Below are 12,836 nucleotides of genomic sequence, written 5' to 3' on the forward strand. Positions count from 1 at the left end.
CGCAAAAGCTTTCTAGCGTATTTGTCAGAGGCCTGGAAAGATGATGGCTAGACAGAAAACCTTGGGAAAGCTGTAATAGAAGCTGTCTGGGATTTTGGCAGGGTTGGGTTTGTATCACATTGCAGGGGATGAGGTGCTCCTGTGTGGGGAGGAAGATGGTGGGGGTGAGTATCAGGATTTGGAGAGGAGCAGCAACATCATTTTTCATAGATTGCTTGAGGGTTTTGTTTCTGGGACAGGCCAGCGTTGCGGCAGTAGGGCTTCCCAACTTAAATGGGAATGGCACTAGGCCCATACTCCTATTTGTGGATGTTTTCTTTCTTCAGGAAACGAAAAATATGAGAAGATCCTCAAAGAGGTGAAAGAGAAGATGGAAAAAGCCAGCCAGCAAGATGAGGCAGTTGTTCTGGAGGAGGCTGCAGCAGCGGAGCCAGCCGCAGACGACTCAGGCACCGTGGTGAGAACAGATACTGCCCCATTGGCACGTGCCACCTTCCCCCTGTGTCACGTGAGCCCCTTGCACCCCACGGCAGGCTTCCCAGTGCCCTGCAGCCCCTTGGGACCTCCCTGCGCACCCATGCCATGGTCTGTGTCAGCTCAGCATTGCTCCAAGGGCTGCCCACCTCTCGGAGTTGTCCCTCCCAGAGATGCATGAGCTTCCTGACTACCCCAGGGACAGATCCTGAAGGCTGTGCTCAAGCGATTGAATTTATGGTACTTTGAAGGAGGTGGAGGTCATTGCTGGGGTGTTTGTTGCTCACAACACAAGCCCTGCCAGGTTTAGAGAGCTTAAAAGCAGCAGCCTGACTGTGCCCTGGCACTGTGCTGTCAGTGTTTGTCTCCAAGAGGCGCAGCTTTATTGTGGTTCCCTTTTTCAAGAGAGCTTTTGTCCAAGCTGCTTTGGCATTGGCTGGGGGTAGACAGATACTTGGAGCTCTGAAAAGTTCCTGGCTTGTCTGTCTGTTTGGCCAGATCAGCTTTCATAACTGGGCAGGTGGAGATGCTGGAGTTCATTTCTCTTGAGATAAGGTCCTGACTAAGACAGCAGGTGTCACAGACACTGAGCAGCGAGACGGGAGGACTTCCATCACCCCTCTTAAAAGCAGGGTGGGATCCTCCTTCAGAGACAAGCCAGGGTCTTGGGTAGAACTGTTGCTAACCAGCCACTGTCTTTCCTTTCCTCAGTTGGATGCTCAGCTGCAGATGCAGATGGAGCAGATGCTGATAGAGGAACATGCCCTGGAACAGCAGAAAGCTCTCACCTCCAGTTCCCCAGAGGACGCTGCCTTTGACCAGCGTGCACGTCGGAGGCTTCTCAAGTTAGTAGAGACTCCGCTATTCTATCTCCTGGTGCCCTGGGGGGAACACCCAGCAGTGCAGACCTGCTCCTGAGACCTCCTTGTGTCTACAGAGCTGGGAATAGCTGGGGACTTCAGAAAGGCTCTGAGCCTGATAGCTTTGACATGCTCCCTGTGAGCAGCTCAGTGTCCTCGCTTCCACAGTGCCACTTCCACAGTTGCTGGGTTCTGAGAGCTGAGGGGGTCCAGTGCAGACCATCAAACCCTTCCAGGCAGCACAGACACCATCCCTGCTGACCAGCTCTGAAAGAGGCAACTGAAAGCTGGCATCTTTGTTCCAACTAACAGACTGCACTAAGCACAAAGAGCAGAGCAGGGAATCATACAGGCTGACAAACCCTTGACAAACCCTAAATCAGGTGGCTTGAAAGCTGTGGGACTGCAGAGCTTACCCAGGTAACCTGGCCCTTCCCTTTGCTCCTTGATGATAAGGCATGAGCACAGTAGGTTCCAGTTCAGGACGAAGATGCTTTGCAAAACAGATCATGTACATGCTTTCCCAAAGCAGATTGCTTTGGAAAAGGACCTTCCCATGAATTTTGTAGGTGTCGATTACTGCATTCACCAGTGCTGCTTTGGGGACAGATCTGGTTGCTGAGCAGTGAATATTTCCTGTGCAGGCAAATCTTACGATGAGGTCCTGGGCTGTACACCAGGCTTAGCAATTTCACTGAGACCAGTGGAGGTCCAGTGGACTTAACTACCGTGGCTTTTCATAGCAGAGGAACTGTGTCTAGTATGCATTTAAAACTAATTTTATTAGAGAATCCCATCAGTAGCTGATAAAACCTAGGACCTTCACTCCCCATGACCTAGTCTTCCTACTAGGTGATCAGGCCTTGGATGCTGGAGTTGAGTTTTTACAGCAGTGAATACAGAAATATCCACTATATTTGCATCTTCCACCCTCTTGGAAATGTAGCGAGGCTGTGTTTTAAGGACTCTTCTTTCTCCTCCTTTCAGAGCTGAGCTGCCTGAGTACATCCTGGACTTTGGCTACATCATTCTTGGTAACATCCACACGCGCATCGTGAAGATCACCAACACCGGGCACTTCCCTGTGTCCTTCCACGTCAATGGACATGTCCTGTGTGACACAGGTAGCCTGTGCTGGACAGACTTCATGTGGGCTTGAAGGAGCTGTCTCTTGACAGATTAGCTTAAGCCACTGGACATGGGGAGGGGTTTGAGTGCTTTCTTGTATGGCTTTTTCCTCCTTAGTAGAGGAAAGCTCCTGCTTGGTGCTTTAGAGTCTGAATTCTGGCCAGCAGTGCCCAGAGACCTGGCCTGCCTCTGGCTGTCCTAAAACTTCATTGCAGGGGTAATCAAGGCTGATGACCTTGATCGCCTCTCAGCATCTTCTGCTTTTAGCTGCTATGAGCATCATCTGAGTTTCTTTGTGTACTCTGTGGCCTTGTGGTGCAAACAGATGAGACCCTTTGTGGTTTGGAAGTGCTTTGTTTAGAGTTCATAGCGTCATAGCGCTTATGTTCAACCTTAACTGAGAAAACAGCCTGGGAGATCCCCTGGTATATCAAAATAGGCTTCCAAAACAGACCTTCAGGTAAGGCTGCAGTTCCATCCAACAGTGACTCACTGTCTCAGAGAGGTGGTCAGTTGTCTCCTCTAAGTTGTTGTCCAGGGAACACCACAGCATGGGGGTATCTTAGTTGGAAATTCTCCTTTGGAGGGGTCTGCTCATCCTTCCCTGAGATTCCTCATAGAGGAATCGCTGAAGCTCCTCAACTTATATGTTACTACATGAACCTTGGATTTTGGCTGTGAAAACCCTTTATCCTTGAGCGGTGACAAGGGAGAAAGAGCAGCAGGTTTCTCTGGAGGTGCAAAGGGGATTTTCACAGAGCTGACAGCCAAGACACCTGTATGGCCTTAACATGTTTTGTGTTCCTTGTGTACCTCAGCTTTTTTCATCTGTTCAAGGTTTCAGCGTGGGGCTGGACCGTGTGAAGCACCTGCTCTACTGTGAGACTGAGACATTCGAAGTGCGCTTCGACCCACAAAGTGCCAACCTGCCACTGGGAGAGGTGGATGTGCTCTTGCCCATCAAGGTACTACAACTTTGGGGGCAGGCAGCAGGTTGGGCATAGCAGCAGATGTCACCTGGTCTCTCAGCTGGATGCTCTGTCCTTCACTAGGTCACAGGAGGCCCCACGTTTCATATCCGCCTCCGTGCCAATGTGGCTGTGCCATCCATCTGCCTCTCCAGGGACAGACTGGAATTCTCTGCTGTCCAGCATGGACAGTGCCAGGAAGAAACTGTCCAGCTCCATAATCAGCTCCAGATCCCCTGTAAATGGTTCATCACCATGAAACAGTCTGTCGAGAAGGTAAAGCACAGACAGTGTTTAACGCATGACTTCTTGGTTGGATTTTCTTTGCCTCTCTTCCCTATTCTGCCCTTATGACTGCCTTGGGCTGCAGCTTGTTTGAGGAAGCCTGTGAGGACACAGAGCAAGGCCTTGCTGTTCATTAGCTCCGCCTTGCTGTTCATTAGCTGATGCTTCACTTCTCTGCCACCTTCACCCACTCCTTCTCTGAAGACAGTGCCTCCCCAACTGCCTGCCCTGCCTGCACACTTTTCCTCCAGTTCTAGGCTGTTGTGGCCACCTCTGGTTTGGGTGTGGGATGCTCTCAGCACCTTGGCATTATCTCAGAGCACTGCAGGAACAGAGGGTATGTCCTCACAGACCAAGGAGACCTCACACGTCTGGTTTTTGTGCTCCAGGTGGACAAACATTTGCCAGTAGGAGTGCATCAGAAGCTGCCTCAGGAGTTGAAGGCTGAGCCCTGCGTCTTTGAGGTGCTGCCGTTGGCTGGAACCCTCGCTCCAGGGCAGCGATGCAACTTGCAAGTCAGGTTTTCACCCACAGAAGAGGTGAGATTGGCAGGTGTCACCCCTAGGAGGTCTGGCAGGGCAGTGTGGTCAGGAGAGCCCAGCACAGGGAGAAGGAGATGAGGTCTGCCTCCACACAGAGATTTTGACAAACCTTTACCCACTATGCCTCAGTTTCCCCTGCAGCACACTCTTATGAGAGGCACTTTGAAATCGCCGGGGGATTTCAAACGGGGAGCTTACACAGAGAGCATCAGGACACTGCATGTGGCTGTCTCTCAGCAGATGGGGGAAATCTTCCCATTTCCTGCTTCATCTTCCCCCTTGCGTGGGCCTACTTGCAGGCTGCAAGACCTTGGTGCAGAGCAGCTGGCACGCTCGCAGGGGATATCTCTGGAAGGGCCAGTCTAGGCTAATCCTACTGCTGATACCAGCAAACAAAGCAGCCCCCAGACACTTTCCTGGGTATGGCAAGACTGTCAGAATACCTGTAGCAGTATTCTGCCAGCAGTCTCTGTGCCTCTGACCCAGCCTGCCTGCATGTTCCCATGCAGTCTGCGAGCCAGCTTAAATGATGGAGCGTTCCCAAAGACGAGTTTGCATGTGGCCACTGTGACTTGGAAACTGGCAGTGTGTAACAGTATGGACACAAGTGCTTCCATGCGTGGGAACAGTCCCAGGAATCATTGCTAATAGAGATGATCTGTCTTGTGTCTGGCTTTGAACAGAGCCGATCACTGAGCAGAGAACACAACCATTATTTCTAGCCAGTGGGAGCTCATCTGCCTCTTTCATATAGCTGATGTTTGCCTGATGCAGCAGTGCCAGGACTGCGTCTGGGCAATGTAACTCTGAGGAGCTTTCTCATGAGGATTGTGCTGCCTTGTGATGAGGTGAAAACATCTGATAGACCATTTTAGATCCATCTGATGCCCAAATATCCAGTTACACTTCACACCAGGACTCATTCCAGTTACTCAGAGCCAGCATGCAGATGCTGTAGCCTGTGCTATAAGTAAATAGCTGTTTTCCCTTCACCTCAGAGGTACTGATAACACCTCTGACCTTGGGGCAAAGGTTGAATTTGAGGCTCTTTCACCTGGGACTTCATGGAGGAGCTTTCTGCACTTTTCTCTTTGCAGAAGTCCTACAGAAGTGAGCTGAAGATTAACATTTGCCAAAACAGCCAGCACCTCCAGCTGCAGATGCTGGGACGTGGTCTGGAACCACGACTGGAGTTCAGCCCCCCAGTGCTTGAGCTGGGACCGTTGCTGCCGTACAGCCGTGGGGTGGAGGGGACGGTGGTGGTGAAGAACCCGTGTGAGTTCCCCATCGAGTTTTACTCACTGGAGTTCGATGAGCAGTACCTTGCTGAGGAGGAGGTGAGAGGGAAGGTCTGGTCCCCATGTGCCTGCTCCCATAGCTTCACAGGACTCCGGGATTCCCAGGCTTCTGCCAGGGGGCAGTCCCCAGGACAAAGCCTGGTGACATTTCAGGGTTAGCCAGCATGCTGGCAGGATGTGGAGAGGCTTGGATAGTCAATGTTGTTGGGAGGAAGGAATGAGAGAAGAGATAGGTTGGTTGGGGAGTCTGTTCATGTGATGAAGGTCAAGAAGTGCATCCTGTATATGGTTTCTCCTTATGCACACAGATCTTGCGGATGCTGAAGGATTACAACTGTCACAACACCTTGTTGCTGCCTCCACGTGCCCCGGGTGAGAATTTACCCCCAGAGGTGCTTGAGTACGGTGAGGAGCAGAAGAGGCTGCAGGATGAGCAGGAAAAGTCCAAGACTGGGGAAACAGCAGGCCAGGACAATGGTGAGGGTTTGATATTGGCTGTCCTGAGTGTGGACACAGCAGACCTCATTCTCCATGGAAAGCCCATGCTTTTAGCAGCTGCTTGTTGCCCAGCTTGGTGGAGGAATACCTGGCTGAATGTCTGTGGCTTGTAACACACAGCCTCTATCAGCCCTGAGTGCAGCCAAAGCAAGCTCGTATCTGCATGCCATAGACTGTGTCCTTCAACCACAAAGAGTAGGATTGGATGAGTTCTTCAGCCAGTAGGACCAGGTCTAATATCGCTAGCTATTTTCTGCTAGCTGCTTCCCCACAACAAAAGCACAAGCTCAAAATTCCCTGAGGGTAGAGACAGCCTGGACAGGCTTCTCAGTGCCTCAGTGTTTCCCTCCTTGGGAAATTTTCCACCTTTGGCATGTGGCCGTGCAAAGTGGCGAAGGGCAAAGAGCAGATTGCTGGGCTGTGTTCACCTTCTTCTTCTCTCCCTGTGTTCTTCCTCCTCAGCAAACATTGAAGATGTCCAGTTCCCATCAGATCAAGGAGGAAAGCACTCTGCTGGGATCGTTCACACCAGTTCAACCCGTAGCTCAGTTGTTCCCTTCTCCATTTTTGATGAGAGTCAGTCCAACAAGGTGGACGCTAAGTCTGTATGTGGAGAAGAGGAGCAGGAAAGTGTTGAGAGAAAACGCAGGATAGGTAATAACCCTAAGCTCTTCATCTATTTTATGTTCATTGTGGCAAAAGGGCCTCAGTGGAGGACTTCGGTGTCACCTCCATCCCTTCACTGCAGGCTGGTGCCATCTTTGCTCCTGTAGACCCTGAATCCGCTCTTGCATATCAAGTCTGTAGGATCCTAAGAAGAGCCTAGGGCAGGGATGAGTGAGAGGCCAGGGAGGTTTTTCCCAGTTTTGCCAAATAAGCACCTTTGCCGTCAGGAGCTGCTGGGATCAGGATGATGCTATTCCCTTTCCTAGGCAGTGCAGCGCACTTTTTGTCCAAATGACACTGCAAGTGGTGATGGCTTTTGGTGACTTCCTAAGGGCAGAGGCAGGAGCTCTTTGTAAATGCTGTTATGGTGAATTCAGAGCCCAGCCAGATCTCCCAGTGTAAGGTGTAACATTCCTAAAGCGTCCAGCTTTTGGATAATCACGTGATGCCCAACTGGAGCCTCCCCTGGGACTGTAAAATGTCCTGGGTCTGCCTGTCCCCCCTTACTCAGCAGGACCTGGGACCAAACTCCCGTGAAGACTATGCTGACAGTTCAAGGAAGGAGATTTGGTCCAGTCCCTTAAGGTACCGCTGAATGCTCCTCTTTCTCTCCTCTTTCTGCCACTCCACTTCCTATACTCTGAACAGGCACCTTCACCAGCATCTAGGGCAGACCCTGATCTGTAGAAGCCTAAAGGAAGGGCATGGTGCGACCTTGGCTGTGACGTTGGTTTCAGCAGTCTTCTGTCCCAGGATCTCAGGGGATGGGAAGGATGATCAGGATCTCAGGTAGGCAGGAGGCTGACTTTTCTACCTGGTTCTGCACAGCAGAGCATTGGCAAAGCACCACCAGCAGCAAGGAGGCCGCAGGAGAACTGGACAACAGCCCTGTCTTTAGGGCCATCGCCCGCCACCTAGGCATTGATATCTCTGCAGAAGGGTGTGCAGCCCGAAACCGTAGAGGGATTGTCATCATCGTGCATGGGGCACCCCTGACAGGTACTTGAGCCGCAGCCCTTGGCTGCAAGGAAGAGGGAGGGTGGAGGGGTGGGACAGGAGAGACATATTCTGTTGGACCATGGTGCTCAGTTGACCAGTTGAAGTGAGGTAAGCCATAGCTCTGCTGATACGTGAAATGGTCCCAAGCCTTCACTGAGCTGGTGCAGGTTGTGTGGCTCATCTTGTGTCCATACAGCTAGGCTCTCATTGCCACAAACAGGGTGGCCATGTTGCCATTGCTTCATGAGACCACACTGCCTAGTGTCCATGTTGCCTTATGGGAGCAGTCCCAGCCTATGCTGACCCCTAAACCATACCCAGATGTTGTGCAAGACAGTGCTGAACAGCACAGGGTAGCGAACGGTCTTGAGAGATGGTGGATAGGGCTTGAAACAATGTCCTGGCCCAGGGTCGAGGTCATCATGAGGGAAAATGTCCTCAGCTGAACATGAGGTGGAGATAATCCACCTGGTTCTAGAGTTCAGTGCTTCTAACCATGCTCAAGCTGCTCCCCTCATGGTCTCCCCTGAAAAAGGGCACTTGTTTTCCAACTGTCCCTGAAACTTTGAAATCCTATTTGGGGGCTTTCCAAAGCCTGTCCCTGAACGTGCTTCACGTGCAAGTGTCACCAAGCAGTCTTCCTCTCTCTCTCAAGGAAAGACAGCGGCAGCAGTTGCCCTGTCCAAGCGTTATGGTGCTGCCTGCTTGTCCATTGACACCGTGGTGAAAGAAGCCATCTCAAGCAGGAGCAGCTTGGCAGGGCTCCATGCCCGGGAGCTCTGCATCAGGGCTGCCATCGAGCAGAGCCAGCAGGAGACAGAGGGTGCTGGTAAGGAGAAATGTTGGGCCCAGAGCAGTACTTTGGAAACCCACCATGACCATCTACTTGTGCTTGCTCCACAGAAGTTTGAAAGCCCTTGGGTCTCTTAAGGAACATGGGTGCAGCATGTACAAATGCAAAACCATTTCATAAAGCATCTCTAGTTATTAAAAAAAAATAAATAAATCCCTATTTTAAGCACTCAGGGGCACTTTTACTGCCTTTGGCTTCTTGGCGCATGTTCCTTTCTGTAAGAGAGGTGAAGCACACCTGTATCTTTCTCAAAGTTTTTGTTTTTCCTCAAAGCTGAATCCAGCTTGCCCCTCATGGCCATCAGGCAGAACTGCTGCTTACTTCAACAAGGAAAAAGCCCTCTGAAGTGGCTCATTAAGCACTAGATGACTGACTTAAGAGTGTGGCTTCACTCATGAGAGGAAGGGAAGAATAACCTCCTGGAGGAATTTCATGAGAGACATATGCTGCAGATGAGCAGAGATTTCTCTGGAGATTTCCCTATACAGCCAGTGAGGTCATGCAGTTCATCTGTGTTGAGCTGTTCTCTATGCGAGACCAGAGACTTTTAGGAAACTTTTTTTGGGCAGTTGGTGCTCCGAGCTCTGCAGGGTGAGGCCAGACCCTGGCTTGGGGAGTGAGGGAAGTTTTGCGTTGCTCAGCTTTGAACCTGGCTGGGAGCTGGGGGAAGGTCTGGGATGGGGTTATCCCACCAGGAATTAGCTCCAGTGGAGATGGGGGGGGTGCAGCTGGGACAGGGCTGCATGTTACAGTCTCCATGTAAGAATACAGGATGGGTGCAAGGTGGTCATGGAGGACGAATTCTTGGTTTGATCCACAGAGGAGCTACTGTGCAATGTCACCTGCATGCACATTTGGTAGGAGGGACACAGGGCTGTGCATTAAAAACTCTCTGGCTTTAAAATCCAGTACCAGATGGTGCGCTTTATCATGCTAATAATAGAAGCAGAGCAGGAGCTGCTTCTGGAGAGCAGTGCTGCTGATGCTCTGCAGGCTAGGGACGGGTGCTGTGTCCCTGTCAGGGTGCAGGGCTGTGCCCATTGAGGTGAAAGGGGTCTGCTTGGTCCCTGCTGAGCCTCTGTCCTCTCCACAGGTCAAACCACAGCGGTGTCCCTCAGCCCACAGCTCAGCACTGAGGCCACACACTGCCCAGGCGCAAGCCAGTCCAGCTCTGAGGGCAAATCCAGCCTGCAGCCTGATGGGCTGAGTTCCCAAGGCCAGGCAAGCACCACAGTGGGCAAGAAGAAGATGGATAGCCACACATCCCAATCCCAGAAATATGTAATGGATCCCACAGTCTCCCAGGTGAAGTGTGATCTGCACTGGTTAATGCCTGTTGCCTTGAGAAGTGAAGGAGCTGCTTACAGTGGAGGCTCCCTGCTGCCCAGAGCCTGATGTGGGGATATACAGCACAGAGCACCAGCTGGGCATGGATCAGGCTGGGATTGAAACCTTTTCTGCTCCAGCAGAAAATCTCTACTGGGTCTTAATGGTCTGTTGGCAAAGTGCAGTCCTGGATAATGTGGCTGCAGGGGGTGGGCAAAGCTGTGGGTTGCTGCACCCGGGGCTTGCAGGCTTGGGTCTCTGCTGGCCAAGGGATGTGCCCTTCAGGGTTGTCCCCTGGAGCTGCTGACCTACAGTATTCTAGTTTCCCACTAGTGGGGAACCCAGCTCCAAGCCCAGCAGTTGGAATTGTTTGGGGGTTTCCAAAGTGGTTTATTTTTCCTGTGGTGTTCAACATTGCAGGGCTCATCCAGTTCTCATCTTGCTTCCTCCCTTCCCTGCATTGCTGTGCAGCGATGGCTGAGCATCAGTGGCAGCACAGTGGGAGAGCTGGGCTTCATGAGCTGCGTGCTGCCCGAGGACTTGCTGGTAGCCATCCTCTCTGAAAGGCTGCAGGTATGGCATGGGGGCAAAGGAGACGTTCCTCCTACAGAGAGGCAGGCAGCAAGGTGCAATTCAGAGTGAAGGAGTCTGTATCTGCTGTTCAAGGAGCCCTGGGCTGCGTGCAGGGATCCTTAAGTGAAGCTGCAGATGCCATAAGTTGGCAGTGCACGGTGAAACACCAGAGCTTGTCTGAGCTGCTGCCCTTGAACAACGATGGCTGGTGTCCTTTGACATTTGGGTTTAATGACTAGCTGAGAGCCCAACGTGTAGTAGCTGACTTCCTCTTCCTTTTGACTTTTTCACAGTTGAGTGACTGCTACCAGGGAGTGGTGTTTGATGGCCTGGAGACCCTCTTTGCACACAACATAGCATCTGCTCTCCTCTGCCTTCTCAAAGCTGTCAGAAATCGTCCTCATATCTATTTTGTGAACCTGTTTGAGGATTATGCTGCTTTTAAGGCCAGGGAGACAGCTGCAAAAGAGCAGGAAGGTGAGACTCTTCATCTCCATACCTCCCAAATCTTCTCTCTCAAAGCCCTCAGCAGTACCTGTGTGTATCTGGGCTACCAGCAGAGCTTGTAAGAAATGTTTTTATTAATCCTTCCACCTTCTGCCTCAATGTAGCCAGCATTCAGCTCACAGTTGTTTAAAATACAGCACAGCTAAGTCTGTAATACTTACCTTAGTCTCTGACAGTCAAGCTTGGGCACAAGTGCAAGCTGTTATGGCTCAATAACTGTGGCTCGAAGCAAACCACAACACTGGTGCATGTGAGCCAAGCAAGGCACAGGAACTCACTGACTGGCAATAGTTTGGGGGTTTATCTGCATTTTGGATGTCCTATCAGGATGATAGGCTGGGTCGGGCCAGAGCTGCGAATCCTCACAGCCTCCCCAGAATGGAAAGCTCTGCTGGCAGTCGCTAATGGTTTGTCCTCTGGTCTGTGCTGAAGGACGGGAGCAGGAAGAAGCTGCCAGGAGGGAGAAAGCCCGTCTCTGGGAGATGGATGAGGACGAGTATGATGCCCTCACTAAGGAGCAGAAAACTCAGTTTAATGACAATATACGACAAGTCCAGCGAGAGAGGAAGAGGAGGTCTGTAAGCCTTCCTTGGGTAACTCCCTAGGATAGTGTCCCTAAAGGGTTTGCCTGCTCTGGAGACCTTTGTTGAGCTCAAAGCTTGTGCTTCAGCACTTCATTCAGCCCAGGCTGAAGTTTGTTTCACTGGGAGGAGATCGCTGGGTCTGCTTTCAAATCACAATTTCCAGGACAGACAGCACAAGTTTCCCATGGTCACATCTGGGTTCCAGCAGGAAACCTGGTTGTTTGGAGCCAGAAGGGGAGTTACTGCAGCCTTTGCTTTGTGATTGATAGGATTATTCTCAATAAGGAGCAGGCTATGCGTAAGGAGGAGAAGCGCTGAGTAAGCCAAGTTAAGTATTGGTGCAGGGAGATACATATATATAGGTGTTAGCAATTCTCGAGCTGGTTTAAACTGGGAAATCAAGAGAGGGCTTCAGGCATCAGTGCAGAGAAATGGTGGATCAGTCTTCGGCAGTGTGCTGGAGGTGTCCAGGTGGACCTTATCAGAGAAGTTCCCCAACTGAGACCTTATGACAGCAAGGCTGAGATTTGGCTGGCTGGGGAGGTCCCCTCCCACCTTTCCTCACTTCGGATGTTCCCAACCTCCCCAGGTTGAGGGAAGTCCATGGGGATGGTCTAACGGTCCTGCCTGGCCTCAGGGTCGGTGAGTAAGTCCAGGACCAGCTAGGATTGGAGTGAGCACAGATTTCTGGTGGGGACTCTCAAGGATGTTTTCTGTTTGGCTTGTTGAAGGGAGATGGCTCAAGTGCTTGCAAAAAAGCACCGGCAGGAGCTAGGACACTTGAAGAAGGAAGAAGAGCTAAAAAAGAAGTCTAGGCGGGGGAAGAGAGAGCTTGGAAAAGACAAAGATAATGCTTTGGGGAAGAAAAGCCATTCTGGAGTCAGGCAGGTGGGTAGTTGTGTTTATAGAGATGTGTAAAAGCCCTGTGGACCTTCCCGCTGAGCTGTACCATTCCCCAAGAAGCCAGCAGCCACACGCAATGCTGGGGACGAGTACTTGGCCCTAAGTAACATGTGGGGCTGTGCTGGAAAACAACAGCCTGTGTTTGATCGTACTGCTGCTTCCCCAGGGGTGTTTTCCCATGGGTTTGTTGGTAGAGTTGCTCTTCTAGGATTATGTTGCCTTTGAGTCATGGCTTCACATAACTCCATACATTCACTGTGAAGCTCTAGATAATTTTAGTCCAGCATTTGTCCCCAGTCCGCATGTGACAACACCTCTGAGCCATTACCTGTCTGGGATGAGGTGTCTTTTCCTACATGTCTGGCAGGAGAT

The 12,836-nt window shown here is 51.3% G+C and overlaps 1 protein-coding gene across 1 annotated transcript in view; it reads left to right on the forward strand.

The window, feature by feature from the left end:
* LOC115604907 (hydrocephalus-inducing protein homolog) overlaps positions 1-12,836 on the forward strand; it is a 105,055-nt gene that overhangs the window by 60,043 nt on the left and 32,176 nt on the right. Inside the window, exons 29-44 of the mRNA XM_030478511.1 lie at positions 327-457; positions 1,186-1,319; positions 2,322-2,458; positions 3,300-3,427; positions 3,515-3,706; positions 4,105-4,254; positions 5,355-5,594; positions 5,864-6,032; positions 6,516-6,707; positions 7,548-7,718; positions 8,374-8,547; positions 9,665-9,876; positions 10,318-10,470; positions 10,764-10,947; positions 11,410-11,551; positions 12,293-12,449. Of these exons, the coding sequence (XP_030334371.1) occupies positions 327-457; positions 1,186-1,319; positions 2,322-2,458; positions 3,300-3,427; positions 3,515-3,706; positions 4,105-4,254; positions 5,355-5,594; positions 5,864-6,032; positions 6,516-6,707; positions 7,548-7,718; positions 8,374-8,547; positions 9,665-9,876; positions 10,318-10,470; positions 10,764-10,947; positions 11,410-11,551; positions 12,293-12,449 (2,666 nt within the window). The remainder of the gene's footprint in view (positions 1-326; positions 458-1,185; positions 1,320-2,321; positions 2,459-3,299; positions 3,428-3,514; positions 3,707-4,104; positions 4,255-5,354; positions 5,595-5,863; positions 6,033-6,515; positions 6,708-7,547; positions 7,719-8,373; positions 8,548-9,664; positions 9,877-10,317; positions 10,471-10,763; positions 10,948-11,409; positions 11,552-12,292; positions 12,450-12,836) is intronic.

The sequence above is a fragment of the Strigops habroptila genome, chromosome 3 (assembly GCF_004027225.2).
Source record: "Strigops habroptila isolate Jane chromosome 3, bStrHab1.2.pri, whole genome shotgun sequence".
In the NCBI taxonomy this organism is placed as follows: domain Eukaryota; kingdom Metazoa; phylum Chordata; class Aves; order Psittaciformes; family Psittacidae; genus Strigops; species Strigops habroptila.